Source organism: Bos indicus x Bos taurus, chromosome 28 (genome assembly GCF_003369695.1).
Source record: "Bos indicus x Bos taurus breed Angus x Brahman F1 hybrid chromosome 28, Bos_hybrid_MaternalHap_v2.0, whole genome shotgun sequence".
Lineage (NCBI taxonomy): Eukaryota > Metazoa > Chordata > Mammalia > Artiodactyla > Bovidae > Bos > Bos indicus x Bos taurus.
The window spans coordinates 14151776-14178726 of NC_040103.1; the positions used below are offsets into that span (position 1 = coordinate 14151776).

The 26951-nt window shown below is 40.5% G+C and overlaps 2 protein-coding genes across 4 annotated transcripts in view; both read left to right on the forward strand.

The window, feature by feature from the left end:
* The window catches only part of BICC1 (BicC family RNA binding protein 1), a 349295-nt gene that overhangs the window by 158734 nt on the left and 163610 nt on the right, over positions 1 to 26951 (forward strand). The gene's annotated exons all lie outside the window — the stretch shown is intronic.
* LOC113885568 (5-hydroxytryptamine receptor 3D-like) lies at positions 5582 to 8392 on the forward strand. Its single transcript, XM_027531053.1, has one exon. The coding sequence runs from the start codon at positions 5906 to 5908 to the stop codon at positions 6731 to 6733; it is 828 nt and encodes a 275-aa protein (XP_027386854.1). The 5' UTR covers positions 5582 to 5905; the 3' UTR covers positions 6734 to 8392.

The following is a 26951-nucleotide window of genomic DNA, read 5'->3' on the forward strand; positions in this document are numbered from 1 at the left end:
GAAATCTATAACCATGTGTGTTTTTTAAGCTGTTTATTTTTGGCTGTGTGGGGCCTTGCTGCAAGCAGGGGCTACTCTCTAATTGTGCTCAGGCTTCTCACTGTGGTGGCTTCTCTTGTTGAGGAGTGTGGGCTCTATAATCATGTATATTTGAATCCCTAGCCAAGCATGGAAAAGGTGGGAGGAGGAAGTATAAAGACTTTTCATGCCATTTATATTCAAGTGTATTTGAGCTGGAAATAGATCATCAGTATTTATTAGCTGTGTGACCTTGGGCAAATTACCTAGTTTCTTTCTTCACCTGTTAAATGGGATAGTAATGCCTACCTTTTAGAGGATTAAAGACTTGATTAAATGAATCAACCTACAGAAAACCTCCTGCTTGGCATGTCCCTGTAGTAGGCATTCAAATGTTAATATCATGCTTCCTCTCAAATACCCACTGAATTGTTCCGTGTACACTTGTTTTTCTCTTGAGTTCCCGTCTGCAAGGAATTTCAAATACACATATCTCAGCCATTTGATGCTATTTAACCTGCTTTCTCTATTTAATATTTAAGCTCCTTTGACAGATACATTGGAAGTGATAGCTTATTCTGTCTTTTCAATAATGAACTAGAAAGAGAGGTTCACAATTAGGCTGGATGGAAAAATCTCAATTCACTGCAGCTCAGAAGTTTCACGAAAGGCACAGATGACTACTTACCAAACTAAGATTTTGTTTTCTACTTAACTACCATAAGTTTTGTACCTGTGTAGATTATAAACAGGATTCAGACAAAACTACTCATTTATTTCCCTTGGCCTTCTCTTTCAGAGTTAACTTACAAAGAATGACATTTACATGTATACCTGTGGCAGATTCATTTTGATATTTAGCAAAACTAATACAATTATGTAAATTTTAAAAGTAAAATAAAATTAAAAAAAAAACAAAAAACAAAAAAAATAAATATAGCCTAGATATATAATTTCTCACTTGCAGTTGATGATGCGTCTTTACCAAACTTAAGAAAAATTTTTTTTATTGGATTGATTTGCAGTTTACATCGATTTACAATGTTGTGTTGGTTTCAGGTGTATAGCAAAGTGAATCAGTTATATATATATAGCCACTCTTTTCCCTTTTAGGCTGTTATAGAATAGTGAGTAGGGTTCTCTGTGCTATGCAGTAGGTACTTGCTAGTTATTTAATTTATATATAGCAGTGTGTATATGTCACTTCCCCATCCCCTGGTAATCATAATTTTGTTTTCTACATCTGTAACTCTTTGTTTTATAGATAAGTTCATTTGTACCCTTTTTAAAGATTTCATGTGTAAGTGACACCATATGATATTTGTCTTTCTCTGTCTGACTAACTTCACTCGGAATGGCAATCTCTAGATCCATCCATGTTGCTTCAAAGGGCATTATTTCATTCTTTTTCATGGCTGAGTACTATTCCATCTTATATCTATACCGCATCTTCTTTATCTATTCCTCTGTTGATGGACATTTAAGTTGCTTCCATGTCTACCAAACTTGTTATTGTGAGATCACCACAATGATTTATTTATTTTTTGTAGTGAAGATGTGAGGCATTTGAGGGAATTTTATGAAGTCAGTTCTCATTCATCCACTGTAATCATGAAAAAACTGTAGTATAAAATGAAAGTCATGAACAGTCTATTTTTAGGAAGTAGTTTTAATTTCTCTGTTTACAGTTTTTTTCCTTTAAAAATCAGATGTGTTGTCAACTATCAACACTTTTTAAGTCCTCTTTCGGGGTAGGAGAGCTGTTCCTTTTACCACCTTCTTGTGGAGTGGGTGGAGAAGAGTGGAATTAGACCAAGACAAGGAAGACAGGGTAGAGGGGAAGAGTGCAAGCAAGAAGTCTGGGCATCCATCATCAGGCCCTAAAAACCCAAATTAACCTTTTAAAGGAATAGAAATGTTCAGTTGTGTCTTTTTTATTTTGCATACGAGAGAATAGGGTGTCAGAGAGGTGACTTACAAATATATAGGATTTATAGCTAGGTAATGGCAAAGCCAGAACTGAACGATGCTCCTGACTCAGAGCTACATGATCCAAGCAAACTCTTTAATCTCTCTAAACTTCCTTTTCAAGTGTTAAAGGGGATCGTGCCTGCTTTGTAAGTTTACATGGATGAAGTGGAGCTCATGCGTGTGTGTGTGTTTATGAAGTGCTGATGTATACCAGGAGCTTTTGTCTCATCTTGACTTACTGTAAATGACTTTTGTGTGTGAACATAATAAGTAGAAAATTGGCAGTGAGCACCGAATTAAATATTTTGTGGTCTTCTACTTTATAACAAAATGCACGGGAAGACTGGAGTCAAACTTCTTTTGGAAGATTCCCGTAATCATTTGGCTTGAGAAAATGGAGTTTTATATAATCTTTAGATGCTCTGATTTCAGTCAGTGCATATTATTGCCTTGGGTCAGGTACACCAATTTATACAAAAAGTAGTTGTAACGACTTTTCCTTGCCTTTTCTTCCATGAATTCCTCTTGTGAGCTTTTGATCTTCACCGAATGACCTTATAAAAGAGAGGGAAAATATCAATAAAGTTTAAAACGTAAACTTTCCACTTAGTTTTTTTTTTTTTTCCAGATGAATTCGTAGCCTTTTAGGTCTGACTCTTGTTGAAAAAAATTCTCAAAATTTTTCTTTGGCACAACATTCTGTATCCCAGTGGTCACACTGGAGCTTTACGCTACTTCACTTGCCCTTTTAACAAACACACATCTCAAACATTGCATCAGTTTAAATGGAGTGTGTGTGTGACTCCAATATACTGTTATTTGGGAAAGCTCAGTTTTATTGATGACATTGAGTTCTGCTGTTTGTTTACCACATTTATTGAAAGCACTTTGCTTCGGGCCCGTTACAGTTTGCAAACCAGGACCCATCAACCTGTAAAACAAGATTTCTCTTCCCTCTAAAACTGGGGTGGGGTGGTGGTGGTGGTGGTGGGTCTCGTTCATTATTTTTCCTGGGACTTCCCGGGTGGTCCAGTGGATAGGACTCAGTGCTTTCACTGCTGGGGCCTTGGGTTCAGTCCCCAGCGTGGAACTAAGATCCCACAAATGTGGCCAAAGAAATTTTTTTCCCCCTAATTCAGACCAGAGAAGAATTTAGAAACTGAGGACTTGGGACCAGCCTTGTGCTCACTTAGCTATTTCTCTTTCCTTTAACAATGGGCTCTAAGTAGATGTTTACTTGATGGATTAATAAGCCTTTCTTTGGGAATTTAAAAAGAATTATGTGGAGATTCCTTAAAAAACTGGAAATAGAACTTCCACACGACCCAGAAATCCCACTGCTTAGTACTCTTGCCTGGAAAATCCCATGAACTGAGGAGCCTGGTAGGCTGCAGTCCATGGGGTCGCTAAGAGTCAGACACGACTGAGTGACTTCGCTTTCACTTTTCACTTTCATGCATTGGAGAAGGAAATGGCAACCCACTCCAGTGTTCTTGCCTGGAGAATCCCAGGGACGGGGGAGCCTGGTGGGCTGCCGTCTATGGGGGTCGCACAGAGTCGGACACGACTGAAGCGACTTAGCAGCAGCAGTAGCAGTATACACACTGAGGAAACCAGAATTGAAAGAGACACTTGTACCCCAGTGTTCATCGCAGCACTGTTTATAATAGCTAGGACACGGAAGCAACTTAGATGTCCATCAGCAGATGAATGGATAAGAAAGCTGTAGTGCATATACACAATGCAATATTACTCAGCCATTAAAAAGAATGCATTTGAATCAGTTCTAACGAGGTAGATGAAACTGGAGCCTACTATACAGAGCCTACTATATACAGGTTTTAGAAAAGGCAGAGGAACCAGAGATCAAATTGCCAACATCCAATGGATCATGGAAAAAGCAAGAGAGTTCCAGAAAAGCATCTATTTCTGCTTTATTGACTATGCCAAAGCCTTTGACTGTGTGGATCACAATCAACTGTGGAAAATTCTGAAACAGATGGGAATACCAGATCACCTGGCCTACCTCTTGAGAAATCTGTATGCAGGTCAGGAAGCAACAGTTAGAACCGGACATGGAACAACAGACTGGTTCCAAATAGGAAAAGGAGTTCATCAAGGCTGTATATTGTCACCGTGTTTATTTAACTTATATGCAGAGTACATCATGAGAAATGCTGGACTGGAGGAAGCACAAGCTGGAATCAAGATTGCCTGGAGAAATATCAATAACCTCAGATATGCAGATGACACAACCCTTATGGCAGAAAGTGAAGAGGAACTCAAAAGCCTCTTGATGAAAGTGAAAGTGGAGAGTGAAAACGTTGGCTTAAAGCTCAACATTCAGAAAACGAAGATCGTGGCATCCGGTCCCATCACTTCATGGGAAATAGATGGGGAAACAGTGGAAACAGTGTCAGACTTTATTTTTCTGGGCTCCAAAATCACTGCAGATGGTGACTGCAGCCATGAAATTAAAAGACGCTTACTCCTTGGAAGGAAAGTTATGACCAATCTAGATAGCATATTCAAAAGCAGAGACATTACTTTGCCAACAAAGGTTCGTCTAGTCAAGGCTACGGTTTTTCCTGTGGTCATGTATGAATGTGAGAGTTGGACTGTGAAGAAGGCTGAGCGCCGAAGAATTGATGCTTTTGAAGTGTGGTGTTGGAGAAGACTCTTGAGAGTCCCTTGGACTGCAAGGAGATCCAACCAGTCCATTCTGAAGGAGATCATCCCTGGGATTTCTTTGGTAGGAATTATGCTAAAGCTGAAACTCCAGTACTTTGGCCACCTCATGTGAAGAGTTGACTCATTGGAAAAGACTCTGATGCTAGGAGGGATTGGGGGCAGGAGGAGAAGGGGACGACAGAGGATGAGATGGCTGGATGGCATCACTGACTCATTGGACGTGAGTCTGAGTGAACTCCGGGATTTGGTGATGGACAGGGAGGCCTGGCGTGCTGCGATTCATGGGGTCGCAAAGAGTTGGACATGACTGAGCGACTGATCTGATCTGATCTGATACAGAGTGAAGTAAGTCAGAAAAACACTGATATAGTATATTAATGCATATATATGGAGTTTAGAAAGATGGTAACAATGGCCCTATATACGAGACAGCAAAAGAGACACAGATGTAAAGAACAGACTTTTGGACTCTGTGGGAAAAGGCGAGGGTGGGATGATTTGAGAGAATAGCATGGAAACATTTATAGTACCATATGTGAAACAGATCGCCGGTCCAGGTTCGATGCATGAGACAGGGTACACAGGGCCGGTGCACTGGGATGACCCTGAGGGATAGGATGGGGAGGGAGGTGGGAGGGGGGTTCAGGATGGGGGACACATGTACACCCATGGCTGATTCATGTCAATGTATGGCAAAACCACTACAGTATTGTAAAGTAATTAGCCTCCAATTAAAATAAATAAATTTTCAAAAAAATTTAAAAAAGTATAAAAAGTTTTATACAGGAAAGGCCCAAATGAATAGCATGTACAGTAAGGAAGGTACTTGTCTTACTAAATTCACCAGACTATAGGTTAAAAACTTCACTGTTGAAACAAGCAATAAATTATAGTTTCCCAAGCAGTGAATGTATAATTAAATATAATTGTATAATTAAGTGTATAATTAAACATTTATGTTACTAAATGAAAACTTTTTCATATAGTGTCAACAGTAGTCCTTGCTGCATAATAAGCTCTTTGTAAGGACTGGTTGAATAAATGAGAGTTGACCTTGAGCATTTTAATTTTTTGCTGATTTTGAAAATGGTTTAATGAAAAATTTTAATTAAGAAGATAATTCGAGGTAGGGCTCAAGGTGTGGCCTCTAGTCTGTTCATGTCAATATCATCACTGAGTCTCCAGAGAAGAGCCTAGGAGGGGACAATGGAAAGAGGTTGACTCCATGGAGAAGAGTTTGCCTCCTTCTCTACCTGCTGCTTCAAGTGAGAGGAAACACTCTGTTGGTCACTTGGACTTTGACCAGCATGGAGGTAGATGCTGTCGTTTGACAGAAAGTTTTCTGTCCAGTCATGCTCTACAGCATCCCACTCACATTAGCCTCTCCTTCACCCTGTCTGTTGTCCTGGAAGTGGATGCACAGCTTCAGCTGAGGACATCATTCCTGTGGCTAAATATGACCTCATACAGTGTATCCACCAGGCGGAACCCAGAGGCATATGGGGACATCAGGAAGCTCAGCATGGCGGCTGAGAGCCTGTGGCTTCTAGATATCTTTATTGAGGAGTTCATGCGTGTGGATCAGGCACCTGCAGGTCTCATGACGCATGTCAGCAGTGAAGGTCCAGAAATGAGCAGCCACCATGAGTGGTCCGCATCTGTAACCTGGACATCTTCTCTTTTGCCTTTGATGAACAGAATTTCACACTCGTCCGAGGCCCTTTCATCTAAACAGGTGGCCACCAGGTGCAGGTCCAGCCTTTGCGTGATGCGTCCTTTGGTCCCCGATGGCTTTTTGTTTGTCATCAGTACCTTCAGCTTCTTCCTGCCAGCAGAAAGAGAGCACTTCTCTTGGGCTACGCATCTTTCTGCTCATGATGATGGACTTATTCCTGGCCACTGGCACCCCGCTATCAGTGTCTCCTTGGCCCGTACTGCCTCTGATGGTGCAGGTCAGCCTCCTGGAGACCACGTTCATCACCTGTTTGCTGTACCTGGCTCTCACTCACACCTTGGTGGCTCCATTCTCTGCTTTTGCACTGTACTGACCTAAGGAAATGCTGCCCCACTGCACCCCAGAAAGGAAATAAGGGTCTAGGTCTTACCTCCACTCCTCTGCCTGGCCTGAAGGAGCCATTGAATTTGGTGGGGAAGGTGCCAGGTACCAGAGAGGCAGAGTTAAATGGATGCCCTGCATCAGCAAGGGCCAATAGGAACCTGAGACCCAGAAGCAGCACTTTGTGGGCTGGTGGGTTCTGTTGAGCCACACGACGGGTGTCCTGCTCTTCCACCTCTACTGCTCTTCTTTTCCTCCTCTATCATCATGGCCACCGTCCTCTGGAACACCTTGGCAGATGTCTTAAGTACAAACCCTGGAAACTGGTCAGGCTCTCACGCCTGTCTAGAGCCCAGCCACCAGCTGTCTTGTTTTTAATGCAGATCTTCTACACAGTTTCAGACCAGCCCTGCATCATTCTCTGGGCCCTCAAAAAGTCATGTCCTTGCTCCTGAATGCAATCAGCTCCTCCTCAGCCAGCCCTTGAGCTCTGTCTTGATCCTCAGGATTCAAGTTCCTGGTGTTACTACTTTGGTTGGATCATCCTCAGTAAACCCTTTTGCATGGGGAGAAAGGGGGAAATTCGATTTTATTTTTTGAAGATAAATTTTTAGTATAGTTTAACTAAGCCATTAATAATTTTATAGTTGATATTTTTTGCAAAGAGTGACTGAGGAGTTTTCTTTAAGTAAAACACTTGTGTTTGGTAGTGGAAATAAGAATATAAGCAGGATTCCTAGGGAAACATGGAAAAAATACATTAATGAGTAACATAATGTGACATTTGGTATGCTAGTAATAGTTACCTACTTGTTAAATAGGTCCTAAAGACCTTCCAGTGCATGAAAATAAGAAAACATTCTCTGTTAACATGTTGCATAAATCAGAATGACCATCATTTTGCCTGTTTTAGTTGGGACTTTTTGTACCTCTCCCCGAAATTATCATGGTTTCATTGCTTAAAATGCATTAGAATATTTCTACTTAACTCTTCTTCTGCAAAGTCTGTATTTTGGGTCTTTGATAATGATTTCAGATGGCATAACATAATAATTTTCTTGGTGATTGAATTGGTTACAAGTTCCTTAGTAGTAAACATTCATGGATTCACAGTCAAAGTGAAGATACGAAGAAAAGAAAGGAAGAATTTGCTTGTCTGTGTTTTTGTAAAATCTTAGTTATTGCTTTTAAAGAAATGCAGTTTGGTTTTGTGAGGCTTTTCTACCGTGTTGTTATAAAAATACAGAAAAGTTGAAAGGATTATGCAAGGGATGCCCTGTACCCTCTATTTATATTCTACAATTACTTTAAAAGTATTTGCTTCATCACAAATGGATCATCTGTCCATCCTTCTATTTTTTCACGAATCCGGCTTTTTGATGCATTCCAGGCTGATGTGTAGACAGCACACTTCAGCCCTTCACCGTGCATACCTAATTTATCCATAGTGTTTTGTTGTTAAAAATCAATGTAGCATTCTCTGTCTTGTCAAATGTACAATATACACCCATGTAACTCAAACTCTAATGATGATATGGACTATAGCTTGGAAAAATTTCCTCCCACCCCTTCCCCTAGGCCCTCTTGAATCTTCCTAAACTCAGAAGTAACCACTCTTCTGAGTTTTCTTATACCTGTGATGGATTCATTTTGATATTTGGCAAAACTGATACAATTATGTAAAGTTTAAAAATAAAATAAAATTAAAAAAAATAAATCAAAGATTAGTATTTTGTGTTTTAGAATATTATGTATGTTGAAACATACAGTATATACTCTGGTATAAGAGTTTTTTCACTCAGCATAGTGTTTTTGGGTTTCATCCATATTGTTACATATATCAGTAATTCATTCCTTTTTATTAATTAGTTATGTTGCATTGTATGAAACCTACCACGATTTATCTGTTTCTTGACTGTTTCCCGTTTTGGGCTATTATGAGTAAAGCTGCTGAGAACAAGCCAGTTACTTGCTGGGTACTTCCATTTGATTAACTCAGGAGCTTAAAAATTAGTATGTTCAAAAATTTTCTTTAAACTTTTTTTGGCTGTGCTGGATCTTAGTTATGGCACATGGGATCTTTGATCTTCTCTGTGGCACGTGAAATCTTGTGGTGTCTGAGATCTAGTTCCTTAAACAGGGATCAAACCTGGACCTCTGCATTGGGAGCGTGGAGTCTTAGCCACTGGACCACCAGGGAAGTTCCCTAGTATGTTCAAAACTGAGCTCCCCCAGCTGTGTATTCTCCCCACGTCCCTGTGTCAGTGGATGGCAGCACCATTTACAGTGCTGTCCAAGTCATGACCTTGACTGCTCCCACTCCCTGAGCTCTCACACATCATCAGATAGAGTCCTGCCAGTACTGTCTTCATCATATTCAATCACTTTGCTGTAGTGCCTAATCATGATCCTGTTTGAAGCCAACACCATTTTCATCTGGATTGCCAAAATAACCATCTAACTGGTCTCCTTGCTCCCTCTCTTGGCTCTCTCTCTATTACCTTTTCCAGACCACAGTCAGGGATCTTTGAAAAAATACACATTAAGTATACTACTTACCTGTTAAAAGATGTCTAGTTGTTTCCCATTGCTTTTAGGTAAAAAAGGAAAATCCTTACCATAGTTTTCAAGGTTCTGCATGATTTGGCTTTCTCCTGGTTCTCATCTTTCTAACCACACTGGATTTGCATATCCCACATGCTTCATGCCTTAGACTTTATCCTCTTCTGTCTTGAGTCAGTCTCTCTCATGGGATTACTCCCATTGACACACAGTTGTGTTCTAGTGTCTTATTTTATTTTTTCATTTTTTTAAAAATCAATTTTTATTGGAGTGTAGTTTTGCAATGTTGTGTTAGTTTCTGCTGTACAGCACTATGATGAATTAGCCATACATATACATGTACCCCTCCCTTTTGGGCTTCTTTCCCATTCAGGTCACTGCAGTGCGTTAAGTAGAGTTCCTGGGGCCATATACTATATTCTCACTAGGTTTTTTAATCTTATTTATAGTATCAATAGTATATCTGCTTACACTAGTCACTACACTAGTCTTTGGAAGAACAGTTGCTGAAACTGAAGCTCCAATACTTTGGCCACCTGATGCAAAGAGCAAACTCATTGAAGAAGACCCTGATATTGCGCAAGATTGAAGACAAAAGGAGAAGAGGGCAGCACAGGATGAGATGGTTAGATAGCACCACTGACTCATTGGACATGAATTTGAGCAAACTCTAGGAGATAGTGGAGGACAGAGGAGCTGGTGTGCTACAGTCCATGGGGTTGCAAAGAGTCAGAAATGACTGAGCGACTGAATGACAACAACAAGCAATAATATATATGTGTCAATCCCAATCTCCCAATTCCTTCCACCACCACCCTCTTTCCCTCTTGATATCCATATATTTCTCTACATTTGTGTCTCTGTTTCTGCTTTACAAATAAGATCATATATATAATTTTCCCAGATTCCACATATATGTGTTAATATATAATACTTGTTTTTTTCTTCATACTGTATGACACTCTGTACATCCATCCATGTCTCTACAAATGACCAGATTTCATTCCTTTTTATGGCTGATTAATATTCCATTATATATAGATACTGCATCGTTTTTTATCTGTTACTCTGTTGATGGACACTTACAATGGTTCCATGTCCTGGCTGTTGTAAATAGTGCTGCAGTGAACACTGGGGTGCATGTATTTTTTGAGTTATGGTTTTCTCTGGGTATATGCCCAGTGGTAGAATTGCTGGGTTGTATGGTAGTTCTGTGTTTGATTTCTGAGGAATCTATACTCTTCTCCGTAGTGACTGTGTCAATTTACACTCTCATCAAGTAGTGTCTCCCATGTTAAAGACAGACAAAAACTGCCTCTATTAGTTAGAATTAGAATTGTCTGTAGAAACAGAAAATAAACAGAAAGCAAAATGAGTGATATGTTGTTTAAGATAAGATGGAAGATTATTTCCCCTTAAAGAATTGTGTAGCAGGGCAGTGCAAGTCTGGGAGGCGCCAGTGCTCACTCAAGACCGCAGTAAACCATGTCGATTCTGCCTGTACAGTTTCCAAGGCTCGCAGGCGATGGCCTTTATCTTCATAATCCAAGTTGGAGCGTTAGACATCACAGTCCAAAGAGCAGGATGGAAGACAGACAAAGGTAATCCATTTCTCAGAATCTGCTATCATTTCCCATAACTCAGAAGAACTGAGTTACCTGACCATACCAATTCTTCAAGGAAGGCAGAGTACTTATTTTAGGTGTCCATGTGCCCAGTTAAAAATTGGAGGTTCTATTTGGGAGAAAGTGGACATTGGGCTCAGAGAAGGCAATGGCACCCCACTCCAGTACTCTTGCCTGGAAAATCCCATGGATGAAGGAGCCTGGTAGGCTGCTGTCCATGGGGTTGCTAGGAGTCGGATACGACTGAGCAACTTCACTTTATTTTTTCCCTTTCATGCATTGGAGAAGGAAATGGCAACCCACTCCAGTGTTCTTGCCTGGAGAATCCCAGGGACAGGGGAGCCTGGTGGGCTGCCGTCTATGGGGTTCCACAGAGTCAGACACGACTGAAGTGACTTAGCAGCAGCAGGACATTTGGCTAGGCTATTAGCAACTGCTGTATTTCCCTTGAGCCTACATTCCCTTCCAGCCACTGTCTTGCTTTTCTGCTTCTTTTTAGAATTAAAACTTGAAAGATTTTTCTATTAATAATGCTCTCCTTCAAAATCCCTTCTCTTCTCAACTCACCACATCTCTTGTACTCAGCCTTCCACGTAGTTGGTTGTGTCAAGATTACCTGTGGTCTCCATGTTCCAAGAATACAAGGAATATGTCAAAGTCTTACCCCCTCAGTAGCTTTCAGTTCTTTTTCCCTTGAGGGACTCTCCTGTAGGCAGATAAGTCTTAGATTTTTCATTCATCTTCGGTGACTTTGTCATTCGCCATCTTCCCAGAAGCTCCTTGTCCTCCTATTTTTTCAGCATCTCCTATTCTACCCAATGCCTGAATGCTTGAATTTTTCAAGGTTTAGTTTTTTTTTTTTTAATTATAGTGAAAGATACATAGCATAAAATTAATCATAAAATTTTACCATTTGAACATGGCGCTAAGTACATACACATTCTGTGCAACCATCATCACCATCCACAGGCAGGACTTTTTCAACTTCCCAAAGTGAACTTCTATAACCTTTGAGCAATAACTACCCATTTCCCGCACCCCCAGGTCCTTATGACTACCTTTCTACTTTGTCTCCTTGAATTCTCAAGGCTGGTTTGGCACCTAAATTAGGAGAACTTTTATCTCTTCTTAGTGTTCTTCCTATGTGGGAGCCTCAGCTTCCATGACCTTAAATATCATCTGTAGAAATCCAGATTTATATTTGTGGTTAGATTTTTCCCTTTGATCACTAGAACCTTATAACTTTAGCTTGATATTACCACTTGGATGGAAATCCATCTCAATATAACCTGTCTAAACCGTAAGTATTTTTAAAATATATGTATTATAACTGCATTGGTATATTTTTCTTCTTATTGTTTGGCCATGTCAGGCAGCAGGTGGGATCTTAGTGCCCCAACCAGGGATGGAACCTGTACCCCCTGCACTGGGAGCATGGAGTCTTAACCCCTGAACCACCAAGGAGGTCCCCAAACCTTAACTCTTATTTTCTCAGTCTCATTGTTCTTCTCCTTTTTTCCAAGCTCAGTGATGGCACCAGCCATCCAGTTATTTATACCGGAGACATGTGTGATTATTTCATCACTTCTTTCCCTCACACCTGATCAGTTCTGTCAGTGGTCTTGTGAGTTCTACCCTCAGTACATGTTGATGTGTTTCACTTTTCTTTATTCTACCTTCCAGAACCTTCTCCATGTTCCCATCATCTCTTGCCTGACAATTGCCATGTTGTCCTAACTTATCTCTCTGCTCTTGGTCCTGCTCCCTTTAATGTGTTCTTTTAAACACACATAAAGCCGTGTTGCTCTAATGCTTAAACCCCTTCATTGCCTTCCTAGTGTGCTTAGAATCTAAGATCTGAACTCCTTACCTTGGCTTTCCTGGCTTTGTATAAGTTGGCCCTTACTGCTCTCTCCATGTCATATGTCACTTTCTGCTTCCAGTCTGGTCTTCTTTCAGTTCCTTTAACACTGAGTTCCCGCTGCTTCAGGGCTTTCATGCTTGTCTTGTACTCTCTGCCTGCGGTGTTCTGTATTCTTTTTTTTTTTTTTAATTTATTCATTTATGGCTGCGCCGGGTCTTCATTGCTGCACATGGGTTTTCTTTGGTTGCAGTGAGCGGGGGTGACTCTGTGGTTGCGGTGTGTGAGCTTCTCATTGTGAGGCTTCTCTTGTTGAGGCCGCAGGCTCTAGGGTGTGCTGGTTCATTAGTTGTGGTGCACGGGCTTGGTTGCCCTGTGGTATGTGAAGTCTTCCCAGGCCAAGATCAATCCTCTGTGCCCTGCATTGGCAGGTGGATTCTTAACCACGAGACCACCAGGGAAGTCCTGTATATATTAACATCCTTCAGGTCTTGGGTTCAGTGACCCTTTAGAGACCCAGAGAGATGGTCCTAGCCAATATAAAGTACAAACCCTCTCACTGTTCTGATTCAGAGCATCTTGTTCTTTGTAACCCCTCCCCTGTGTTAAATGATGATGTTTTCCCCTCACTCTTCCTTCATTTACCCCAGTATATTTATTTTATTACTATTTTGAAAATGTGTTGCTTTCCCCCAGTAGATTGTAAGTGTGATCAGGGACTGCTGAAATTCTATTCCCTGTGACATACCTGGTGTTTAACACAGTGACTGGCACATGTGTGGCAGGCAGTGCATACTTGTGTGTGAGTAAAAGCTGGTCCCTCTCCCTAGCATGGTTCGTGTTACCCTCCTTGTGTGATCTGGATGGTTTGTGTTGCCATGCTTCAGATTGGGACTCCCTTGGTGAAGGTTGCTTTTCCTGATGAATAGACTACGTGGCATGTCTCTATCAGATGGTATCGTTGCAGCTTTTCAGTTCCTTTTGTGAAAGTTTTTGCCTCCTGTGTTGCATTGAGCAGGGTTGTTTGACTGGTTGTTTCCTGGACCACTGTCAGCCTCATGCGAGCAGTGGCTTGGCGGTTGGCGTCAGTCATTGTTTCCTATTAATGAACATCTCGCTCCACACTCACTTTGTTTCATAAATGAGTTTATAGTGGTGAAAATATACCTCACCAACTGGTTGACATTTCACAGTATGATAGGTATATGCTGTTTAATCAGATGGGACTAGGTGTTGGAGGTTGAGGATAAATGGAGAGAATCGTAATTTCTTGAAACCAGCCTTTGGAAAACTGAGTGATTTTTTAAAAACTGTATTCTCCTCAGATGTTAAGAACCTAAAATTTTGAAGGGAAAAACTGTTTTGAAAATTTCACTCTGAAAATCACATGAAGACATCTGAGATAATGCCAAATGCAATTCTGTGCTGTTGAGGATTAATGAAATCCTCATCCATCTGCATGTTTGTCTTTCCAAGTCTCCCTTGTGACATCATTAGTGAACTTAAGCCTCCAGAGACGGTCCTTTGGAAAATTTCATAATCAATTAAATTCATTTTTGAAATGTGTAAATTCTTTGAATATTACTCATAACTTTTTATGGGCTCCACACATTTTCCTATATGAGACAGATTTAAAATTACTTTTGCAGAAAAATACATTTGGAGTACAGCAGATATTTTCTACCATGATGTACAAATGCAATGAGTAACACTTTTTCTGGCATCTTCTTGGAAGAAATGATTTCCAACATTAATTCAGGAAGGTCTTCTGGTTTTAAAAATCCTACCATGTTCAAGGGGATTCAGCTTGTGTTAATTGGCCTCAGTTTCTCAGCAGCTTTTTAGCCCTGGGCCACCTCCCCACTGTGTACCCTTGACCAAAAGTCAGGTGCTTGGCTGTAAAGCTGTCTGTTCATTCCTTCTTTCTACAGTCAAAGCACAGCTAGTCATAAAATGCGTGGGGCACCAGCTTTCGTGATTCTGGGAGAAGCACCATTTACTCACTCTTTTGAGTATTTCCACATTCCTGACAGTTTTTCTGTAACCCATTTCAGATAAACAGAAAACGAATGGGTAGCGTCCTGGTTGTATATGACATACAGGCGTGTTTAGGCCCTATTGTATTTGTTCAAAAAGTGATTTTGATATGAATTATGTGTCTGCCAACATTTTAAAATGAAGGAGATTTTACATAGCAGTCTGGTTTGGTAGCTTTTCTTGAAAAACCTGAAAGACGGGCCACTTTGGGTCAGCTCTTGCATGCTGATGGAGGCTGGTGTTAGCGCGCAGCCACCTTGGGCAGGACAGTGGTCTCCTGCTTTGGACTCCCTCCCACTGCAGCTCCCTGTTATTTCCCTGATGCTGAGGTCAAGTGTCAGTTACCATTTTTCCTTGTTGTTCTGTGGATTTTCTCATGATAGGATAAAATAGTTTTTGTATTGTGGGCAATCAAGGGGAAATGTGAATGAGAGGGGGACAGTGAATTCCAAGAAAATGAGAGGAGGTATATTTGGGGAAACAAATAACTTTCATCTCTTCTTTTCTTTTGTGGAATGTATATTTGAATTAAAAGCTTGCAGTATGCTTATTCATTTTTAAAAGTTTCATGCCTGACTTCTGAAAACAAATGAGTTAGGGACTCTTGATTAGATGTCTGGTTCTATAAAAAGAAAGTGAGTCCACCTTTGGGTCCCTCAAAGATCAGTATTTTGATTTTCTAGAAGCTTACAGATCTCTTGGAGTGAAACCCCCAGATATCCTCTCGATGACTTGTCAAGAGGGTAGCTGTTACTGGCTTTCCAAATAATTAGACCTTATAGGAATTGGCAAGTTTGTTATAAGTAGAACAGACTTTGCCCTGAGGATTTTATATTCTAAAAGGGAGATTGGGCTATTTAAAAATAGTACTGTCACATAACTGGCCTCAGAGAGACAGTAGAATCTGCCTGCAATGCAAGAGACCTGGGTTCGATCCCTGGGTTGGGAAGATTCCCTGGAGAAGGAAAAGGCTACCCACTCTGGTATTCTGGCCTAGAGAATTCCATGGACTGTATAGGTTGCAAAGAGACAGACATGATTGAGTGGCTTTCACTTTCATTTTTCAGAGAGACAGTACAGCAGCTCTAAGGAGGGAAAGATTACATCTGATCGATGGAATCTTGATGTTGCTTTTATGTTTTGTGTTGAACAACAGGTAGAAAGTCAGTACCGGAGACAGTGAGACTGTCTAACACTGTGATTAAAAGCAAAGAATTGTAAGCGTCAGGTGTGGATAGGACAGTGGCTGGAGAGGTTGATGAAAGTAGAGGAGTTTGAGGAAAAGTAAAATTAAAAAAGGTGGGTAAGGCCTGGTTTTGGACAGTCTTAAATTTTAGGCCACGAAGTTTATGCCTAAATTAAAGGATAATGAATAAGCACTGGCTGACTTTTGAATTACAAGAGAGACATCTTAGAGCCTGTGACTTGAATGGGAGAAGACTGGAAGTGCTCTCACCAGTGGTGAAACCCATAGTGTGGAACTCATTTTGTGGAAATGTTCCCAGGGGCCGTGATTTTGATGGAAGCTTATCTTAGATTCCGGCTGCAGATTTGGAGAGAGAATCACTAGGTTCATGCAGCTTGTTGGAGAGGGTAGTGTAGGGGATGGGCAGCAGGGACGGAGGAGTGGAGGGGATAAAGTTTTGAACAGATGTCTTCTGGCATTTTAAAATTTTTCCTTTGGCTTCTTAATTGACCCCATATTTGCTCAGTAGTTTAGTCTCCACACATTTGTAATTTTTCCAGCTTTCTTCGCATAGTTGATTTCTGGTTTCATACCATTGTGACTGGAAAAGATGCTTGATATGATTTCACTCTTCAAAATTTATTAAGAATTGCTTTGTGTTCGAAGATATGGTCTGTCATTGAGAATATGCACTTGAGAAGATTGTACATTCTGCTGCATTTGGATATATTCTATATGAATGTTCTGAATCATGTTCTGCATTTGGAATGTTCTATATAATTCTATTAAGTCCATTTAGTCTAATGTTTTATGTAAGGCTGCTGTTTCTTTGTTGACTTTCTGTCTTGATCTATCCCTTGATGTAAGTGTAGTATTAAAGTACCCTACTATTATTGCATTGCTGTCAATTTCTCCCTTTAAGTCTGTAAATAATTGCTTTATATATTTTAGAGCTCAGGTTCATATATATTAAAAACTTTATGTCTTTTTGATGGATTGTCATCATTTTCATCCAGCTTTGTCTCTTGATGCCCTTTTTGGCTTGAAGTCCATTTTATCTGACATGAGTATGACTCTGCTCTCTTTCTTTGGCTGTCATCTGGTTGGACTATCACCTTTCAAGCCTTTACATTGAGCCTATGTCTGTCTTTAGAACTGAGATGATTATCCTGGGGGAAACATGTAGCTGAGTGTTGTTTTTTAATCCATCTAGTCACTTCATGACTTTGGATTGGTGAATTCGATCAATTTACATTTAGGGTGACTATTGATAAATACTTAGGACTGCCATTTTATCTTTTGTTTTCTGGTTGCTCTATATTTCCTTTTTTTCTTTTTCCTTGTGTTTCTGTATGCCACTTTAGCAGTTTTCTATAATTTTTCTCTTTTCTCTTATGTTTCATGTTTGCTCTAGATTTAAAAAAAATTAATTTTGATATTTGGCAAAACTAATACAATTATGTAAAGTTTAAAAATAAAATAAAATTTAAAACTCAAAAAAAATTAATTTATATTTTAATTGGAGGCTAATTACTTTACAGTACTGTGGTGGTTTTTGCCATACATTGACATGAATCGGCCACGGTGCACATGTGTCCCCCCGTCTCATAGCCCCTCCCGCCTCCCTCCCCATCCCATCCCTCTGGGTTGTCCCAGTGCACTGGCTTTGATGCCCTGTCTGCTCTGGATTTTTTTTGTGTGGTTACTGAGATGTGTACAAAATATCTCAAAGCTAGAATAGCCCTTTTTGTGCTGGTAGCATCTCGTCTTCATTTACCTTTATGTGTTCTGTTCTCTTCCTTTTCCTCTTTTATGTTTTTGTTGTCACAAGTTATCCCTTTTTATGTTGTGAGTTTGTTACCAAAATGAATATGTATGTCTGTGTGTGTATGTATGTGTGTGTGTATATATATATATATATATATATATATGTTTTACTGCTCTTTCCCCTTTTAACCTTTATATTATAATTGTTTAACAACCTAATTTGATATAAAGTTGAATTTTTCTGATTTTTCCTGTCTGATCATCACCTTACTCAGTTTTGTGTACTTTTGCCTCTTCATTTCAGGTAGAAGAGCTCCTTTCAACATTTCTTGTAAGGCAGGTCTGGTGGTAGTGAACTCCCTCAAAGTATGTTTCCTGGGAAAACCTTTATTTCTCCTAAAAACCTGGAGGATGACTTTGCTGGATATTCTTGGATGAGAGTATTTTATCTTTGAGTGTAAGCAGTATGTCATTCTACTTTGTTGGCCTGTAGAGTTCCTGATGAGAAATCTGATAAGAGCCTCATGGGGTTTCTTTGTAGGCTACTGGCTTTTTCTTCTCTGGTTGCTTTTAAAGTTGATTCTTTGTCGTGGACTTTTGACAGTTTTAATATAATGTGTCCTGGTGAAGGTCTTTTTGCATCAAGAGAATTAGATATTCTTTTGGCTTAATTGACTTGCATATCCAGTTTCTTCCACAGGTTTGGGAAGTTCTCAGCAATTATTTGTTTAAATAAACTTTCTGTTCCCTTCTCTCTCTCTTCTCTTTCTGGGATACCCATTATCCTTATATTGCCCTTTAAACACATCTTGCCCTTCCTTTTTTTTTTTAATAAAATTTTTAAATTTTATTTTATTTTTAAACTTTACAAAATTGTATTAGTTTTGCCAAATATCAAAATGTATCCGCCACAGGTATACATGTGTTCCCCATCCTGAACCCTCCTCCCTCCTCCCTCCCCATACCCTCCCTATGGGTCGTCCCAGTGCACCAGCCCCAAGCATCCAGTATCGTGCATCGAACCTGGACTGGCAACTCGTTTCATACATGATATTATACCTGTTTCAATGCCATTCTCTCAAATCTTCCCACCCTCTCCCTCTCCCACAGAGTCCATAAGACTGTTCTATACATCAGTGTCTTTTTTGCTGTCTCGTACACAGGGTTATTGTTACCATCTTTCTAAATTCCATATATATGCGTTAGTATACTGTATTGGTGTTTTTCTTTCTGGCTTACTTCACTCTGTATGATAGGCTCCAGTTTCATCCACCTCATTAGAACTGATTCAAATGTATTCTTTTTAATGGCTGAGTAATACTCCATTGTGTATATGTACCACAGCTTTCTTATCCATTCATCTGCTGATGGACATCTAGGTTGCTTCCATGTCCTGGCTATTATAAACAGTGCTGCGATGAACACTGGGGTACACGTGTCTCTTTCCCTTCTGGTTTCCTCAGTGTGTATGCCCAGCAGTGGGATTGCTGGATCATAAGGCAGTTCTATTTCCAGTTTTTTAAGGAATCTCCACACTGTTCTCCATAGTGGCTGTACTAGTTTGCATTCCCACCAACAGTGTAAGAGGGTTCCCTTTTCTCCACACCCTCTCCAGCATTTATTGCTTGTAGACTTTTGGATCGCAGCCATTCTGACTGGTGTGAAATGGTACCTCATAGTGGTTTTGATTTGCATTTCTCTGATAATGAGTGATGTTGAGCATCTTTTCATGTGTTTGTTAGCCATCTGTATGTCTTCTTTGGAGAAATGTCTGTTTAGTTCTTTGGCCCATTTTTTGATTGGGTCATTTATTTTTCTGGAGTTGAGCTGTAGGAGTTGCTTGTATATTTTTGAGATTAGTTGTTTGTCAGTTGCTTCATTTGCTATTATTTTCTCCCATTCTGAAGGCTGTCTTTTCACCTTGCTAATAGTTTCCTTTGTTGTGCGAAGCTTTTAAGTTTAATTAGGTCCCATTTGTTTATTTTTGCTTTTATTTCCAGTATTCTGGGAGGTGGGTCATAGAGGATCCTGCTGTGATGTATATCAGAGAGTGTTTTGCCTATGTTCTCCTCTAGGAGTTTTATAGTTTCTGGTCTTATGTTTCCCTTCCTAATGGACAGTTCTTTTAGAATTTCCTCATTAAAAAAAATCATAACTCTCTCTCCTACCTGAGTCATGTCTAGATTTCTATATTCAAGTTTGCTAATTCTGTCTCCTATATGGTCTGTTCTGTTTCCAGTGCTTTCTAATACATTAAAAAAGTCTTATTTATTGAATTCTTCAGCTCCAGAATTTCTTTTTGGTTCTTTATAATTTCAGAGTTTCAGTCTTTTTGGCAAAGTATTGTTTCTGTTCATTATTTATTTATTCCTGAGCTCATTGAACTACTTTTCCGAATCTTCTTATAGCTCATTAAGTTTCTTCATGACAGCTATTTTGAATTCTCTGTCATTTAAATTTCAGTATTCAGACTTTAGGTGTGATTTATGGAGAATAGTCATTTTTTTGTGTATGTGATACTAAGTGTCATGATTTTTTCGTGGTGCTTGGTGAGTTGTTCCTCTGTGCGTTTTACCTTTATTTAGGTAAAGCTTTTTTTCATTCAATTCTAATTCAACAGGTTGGTAAGTAGAGGCTTTTCTTTTGTTTTTCAGTAGGTGGCGATAGATCTCAAGTTTTGGATTTCTCTTATCTGAGGTGCCTCTGGCTCCATTAGAGAATCGGCCTTTGCCTCCTCTGCTGCCTCTCTGTCACAGGTGTTGCCTGGCGCCTTCGTTGTCGTTGTGTGTGCCTCTGGGGTTGTTGGTGCTTTGCTGCTGGTGTCACTGCCGGGAACCCTGGGATGATGGGCACTTCCACCATGTCTGGGGTCCCCTGCGTTGCAGGCAGCTGCTGTGGTGGGGGTGGTAGGAAGGATGGGGAGGTGAGTGGATGCTTCTGCTACAGCTAGGGTCGTTGGGTTCATGGGCACTGCTGCTGTAATGTAAGTAAGGGGCTGGAGACGTGGACACTGCAACAGCTGGAGGAACTGTGCTGCAGGTCCTACTGTTACTGCTGCAGCTGCCACCCAGTTCCCTGGCGGGGGGTGCTGTTGGAGCTGGGACGTCAGAGCCATGTTCCCCAATTCCCCTCCTGCATCTGGGTTCCCTGGAATTGTAGGCTCAGCTGCCATGGCTGGGCGATGCGGGTCACGGGCACTGCCTCTGCTCTTCCCCTGCTTCCCCCTCCTCCATGTTCTAGTCCACCGACCTTTAGGTGTGCAGATGTGTGGAAGTCTCCAGCATCCTGGTGTGTGGGTCAGAGAAACCTTTGTTGAGTTATGGAAGTTTTACTGTTGTAGATTAAAAGAGGAGAAACAAAGAGAGTGTCTCATGCCACTATGATGCTGATGTTATGTTAACCATTTTTAATTGTATCTTTCTGTGGTATTAAGTACATTCATTAACGTTGTTCTCGGGATCCAATACTTTGGCCACCTGATGTGAAGAACTGACTCATTGGAAAAGACCCTGATGCTGGGAAAGATTGATGATGAGAGGAGATGGGGGAGACAGAGGATGAGATGGTTGGACCTACTCAATGGCCATGGGTTTCAGCAAACTCTGGGAGATAGTGAAGCCTGGCAGGCTGCAGTCCATGGAGTTGCAGAGAGTCAGACATGACTTAGTGACTGAGCAACAACAGCAACAATGTTGTTCAGCCATCACCACCATCTGTCTCCGAGGTTCTTTTCATCTAGTAAAACTGAAACTCTGTATCTGTTAAGGAATGCAAACTAGTACAGCCACTATGGAGACTCTCCAGTGTGGAGAGTCCTTAAAAAACTGGAAATAGAACTGCCATATGACCCAGCAATCCCACTGCTGGGCATACACACCGAGGAAACCAGAATTGAAAGAGACACTTGTACCCCAGTGTTCATTGCAGCACTGTTTATAATAGCCAGGACATGGAAGCAACCTAGACGTCCATCAGCAGATGAATGGATAAGAAAGCTGTGGTACATATACACAATGGAATATTACTCAGCCATTAAAAAGAATACATTTGAATCAGTTCTAATGAGGTGGATGAAACTGGAGCCTATTATACAGAGTGAAGTAAGCCAGAAAGAAAAACACCAATACAGTGTACTAACACATATATATGGAATTTAGAAAGACGGTAATGATAACCCTGTATGCGAGACAGCAAAAGAGACACAGATATATTGAACAGTCTTTTGAACTCTGTGGGAGAGGGCGAGGGTGGGATGATTTGGGAGAATGGCATTGAAACATGTATAATATCATATGTGAAACGAATCACCAGTCCAGGTTCAATGCATGATACAGGATGCTCAGGGCTGGTGCACTGGGATAACCCAGAGGGATGGGATGGGGAGGGAAGTGGGAGGGGGGTTCAGGATGGGGAATACATGTACACCTGTGGCAGATTCATGTCAGCATATGGCAAAACCAATACAGTATTGTACAGTAATTAACCTCCAATTTAAATAAATAAATTTATATTAAAAAAAGAAAGAAAGGCTCAACATCTAAGCAGGCCTTAAAGAACACACACACACAAAAGGAGTACCTCCGCATTGCTTTCTCCCTGCAGTCCCTGGAAACCACCAATCTACTTTCTCTCTTTCTGATTTTGACTGCATTTCTCATATAAAGGGAAGCACATAGTATATGTATTTTTGTGACTGGCTTATTTCACCTAGCATAATGTCCTCAAGGTTTATCCATGTTGTAGTATATGTTAGAATTTCCTTCCTTTTTAAGGCTGGATAATATTCCATTGTGTGTATAAACCACATTCTGCTTATCTGTTCATCCAGTGATGGACACTAGGGTTGCGTCCATATTTTAGCTACTTTGAATAGTGCTGCTGTGAACACGGTTGATCGTTGTACAAATATCTCTTTGAGTCCCTGATTTAAGTTCTTTTTGATATATACCCAGAAGTGCTAAATCATATGTTAATTCTATTTTTACTATTTTGAGGAAGTATCATACTGTTTTCTACAGCAGCTGTGCCATTTTATATTCTCACCTACAGTGCACAAGGGTTTCATTTTATCCACATCCTTACCAACACTTGTTACTTTTTGTGTGTGTGTTTTGATAGTAAGCTATGCTTATGGGTATGAGGTGGTATCTCATATCAGTACTTTTGATTTGCACTTCCCTAATGATCGAACCAGAGATCAAATTGCCAACATCTGTTGGATCATGGAAAAAGCAAGAGAGTTCCAGAAAAACATCTATTTCTGCTTTATTGACTATGCCAAAGCCTTTGACTGTGTGGATCATAATAAACTGTGGAAAATTCTGAAAGAGATGGGAATACCAGACCACCTGGCCTACCTCTTGAGAAATCTGTATGCAGGTCAGGAAGCAACAGTTAGAACTGGACATGGAACAACAGACTGGTTCCAAATAGGAAAAGGAGTACATCAAGGCTGTACATTGTCACCCTGCTTATTTAACTCAAATGCAGAGTACATCATGAGAAACGCTGGACTGGAAGAAACACAAGCTGGAATCAAGATTGCCGAGAGAAATATCAATCACCTCAGATATGCAGATGACACCACCCTTATGGCAGAAAGTGAAGAGGAACTCAAAAGCCTCTTGATGAAAGTGAAAGAGGAGAGTGAAAATGTTGGCTTAAAGCTCAACATTCAGAAAACGAAGATCATGGCATCCGGTCCCATCACTTCATGGGAAATAGATGGGGAAACAGTGGAAACAGTGTCAGACGTTATTTTTTTGGGCTCCAAAATCACTGCAGATGGTGACTGCAGCCATGAAATTAAAAGACGCTTACTCCTTGGAAGGAAAGTTATGTCCAACCTAGATAGCATGTTCAAAAGCAGAGACATCACTTTGCCAACAAAGGTTCGTCTAGTCAAGGCTGTGGTTTTTCCTGTGGTCATGTATGGATGTGAGAGTTGGACTGTGAAGAAGGCTGAGCGCTGAAGAATTGATGCTTTTGAGCCATCAATTGGTGTTGGAGAAGACTCTTGAGAGTCTGTTGGACTGCAAGGAGATCCAAGCAGTCCATTCTGAAGGAGATCAGCCCTGGGATTTCTTTGGAAGGAATGATGCTGAAGCTGAAACTCCAGTACTTTGGCCACCTCATTTGAAGAGCTGACTCATTGGAAAAGACTCTGATGGTGGGAGGGATTGGGGGCAGGAGGAGAAGCGGACGACAGAGGATGAGATGGCTGGATGGCATCACTGACTCGATGGATGTGAGTCTGGGTGAACTCCAGGAGTTGGTGATGGACCGGGAGGCCTGGCGTGCTGTGATTCATGGGGTCACAAAGAGTCGGACATGACTGAGCGACTGATCTGAACTGAATGATCAGTGTTACTGAGCATCTTTTTATATGCTCATTAACTATTTATATATCTTTGTTAGAGATATGTCTTTTCAAGTTCTTTGCCCATTTTGGATGAAGTTATTTGCATTTGTTGTTAAGTTTTAACGTGGTGGTTTTTAAAGTAACCTCTGGCGATGGAGGTGGCAGCACTCTTAGGTAAGTGGGTTGATGTTTGGATCCTGGTTAGACAACTTACAGTGTCAAGTTGCATGTAGAAGATTGTGTTCAAGTTAAGCATGTCTAAGAAGCTATTGAGATACCCAGGTGGAAATATGCTTAAAAGGCTATTTGATGGGTCTGGATTATAAAAAAAAATAAGAGCAAGGGGAGGTTTCACTTGGTAATAAGTCCTTCGACCATGGGACAATGAAGCTTTTAAAGAACTATCTGGCAGTAGTGAGACAGCAGTGCCCACCAGGTATTCTAATTGCCTCCTGCATGTCCCAGCTCCCTTTGAGTTTGGCAGAGATGTACACATAGTCATGGTCAATGAGCTGTGGGGGAAGTAGCGTGTTTTTCTTTTACGCCAAGGCAGTAAAATATTGATGCAGGGTTCTTCTTGTTTTTCTCCCAAAGGGAGACTCAGGAGACCATGGATTCCAGATGGGCAACTATAATATGGAAGCACCTCAGTTTAGCTCAGGTCCCTCAGTGTGTAGAACCAAGCCCCTTGACAATTCACACAGGCCATTCAACATGAAAGAGAAATGAAGCTTTTTTATATTCATCCACTGAACACACTCCATTTAGAGTTGTTGCAATAGCATAGCCTGCATGGAATTTTATCTGTTTGATATCTCAGGGACACCATTATAGAGCTGCTGTGTTATGTTGATCTTTTATTCCTTAACAGCATCAACGCCATTGGAGGTTACTGAGCTAAGTAAGATTGTTGACTTTGAAAAGATTAAAATGAGCGGGGTGGTAAAATGTATTGTCTAAAAAAGCCTATAATGTGGATTCTTGTAACTGGAGTTAACCAGGCATGTGAAAAATCAGAGGCTAGGAAATTAACAGTCAGAGCTTGGTAACTTGATTTTATTAAATATATCAGTAGTGTTGTGTTTTATCCCATTTTTATACTGTTACACTCAAGTTATACAGCAGTTAGAGTGAACTAACTCTGATGGTTCAAGTTTAATAAATCTCTTCAGAGTTACTCATGATGTCAGATAGAGATTTGGTTAATCTTTCTGAGGAATAAAGGGGTACTTGGAGAATGAAATAGTCTTAAGAATCATAGGTCCTTATGTCCCAGGGGAACCGAGAAACCAGGTTTTTACTAACATAGGTGATCAGAAATAAAGGACTCATACCTCATGAAAGGGCTTCCCAAGTGGCTCATTGGTAAAGAATCTGCTTGTTATGCAGAAGACGCTGGAGAAACCGTGAGGTTAATTCCTGGGTTGGGAAGATCCCCTGGAGGAGGGCATGGCAACCCACTCCAGTATTCTTGCCTTGGAGAATCCCCATGGACAGAGGAGCCTGGTGGGCTACAGTCCATGGGGTCACCCAGAGGCAGACACAGCTGAAGCGACTGAGCACGCATCCCATGAAAATTCTCCTTGGTTTGGAGCACACATCAAGAAGTGGGAACCATGCTTTTTCCCCCACAAAATGTTTTTTACATTACTGAAACAGGTGCTAACGTTTAGAAATCAGATTTAATGTGAAAACTTGGCTTGTCTTTTAAAATGGGGGTGTGTCCCCTTTCCCCAGGCTGGTGCCAGCCGTAGGCTGGAACAGAAATGACACAAGTTAGGCTTCCTGCTTTCCACAGCCTACACTTGGCCCAACTCGCCAGTCACTGTACTTAAGCCACAGCTCCAGACGTTTTGGTTGGAGAGTTTTTTTCTCTGTTATAATACAGCTGCACCCTGGGAGAATGAATCTTGTCAGTGATTTAGAATGTACTTTCACCTAATGAATTTTCACTCAGTTCATTTATTCTGATAAACATACTCTTCAAAAATACCGTATTTTGGATGAGTTAAAGAGACTTTGTAGATGAAATGGCTGTTATCTGTGCTACAGCATGTGCTGTCTACTTGGAAAATCTCATATAAAGGGAACGTTTTCTATTCCCTTCATAATTTCTTCCTCATCGCTGCTAATTACTTTACCAATGTGTATTGAGATCCTAATAGCATATGATATCACTTACATGTGGAGTCTAAAATACGACACAAATGAAGCTATGAACTGAAACAGGATCTGGAACACAGAGAACAATCTGGTGGTTGCCGAAGGAGCGGAGGGTGGGAGAGGGTTGGATCGGGAGTTTGGGGTTAGCAGATGCAAACGTAGAATGGATAAACGACAAGGTCCTACTGTATAATACAGGAAACTATATTCAATATCCTATGGTAAACCATAGTGGAAAAGAACCTGAAAACGAATGTCTTTGTGTATAATTGAGTCATTTTGCTATACACCAGTAATTAACATTGTTCTTCAACTATACGTCAATAAAAATAAATTTTAAAAAGTTTAAAAATATAAAGTTATCTACACGTGTTCCTCACACCCGTGGCGGATGCATGTTGATGTATGGCAAAACCAATACAATATTGTAAAGTAAAAAATAATAATAATAAAATAATACATGTATCCCCGCAAAAAAAAAATAAATGAAATATCCCCCAAAAATAAAAATATAAAGTTATTTAGACCATACACCCATGAAAAAGGTCAAAATACAGCTGTTGGCTACCAGGAGCCCAACTCATTTGTGGGATTGGTAATCTCAGCAAAGCAATAAGCACTGTAATGTTGCCACACCAAGGTGAGAATGGGGA

What these genes read in the sequence shown, in the direction of transcription:
- LOC113885568 (XM_027531053.1), top strand. Translation starts at nt 5,906, where the DNA reads ATGGAGAAGAGTTTGCCTCCTTCTCTACCTGCTGCTTCAAGTGAGAGG.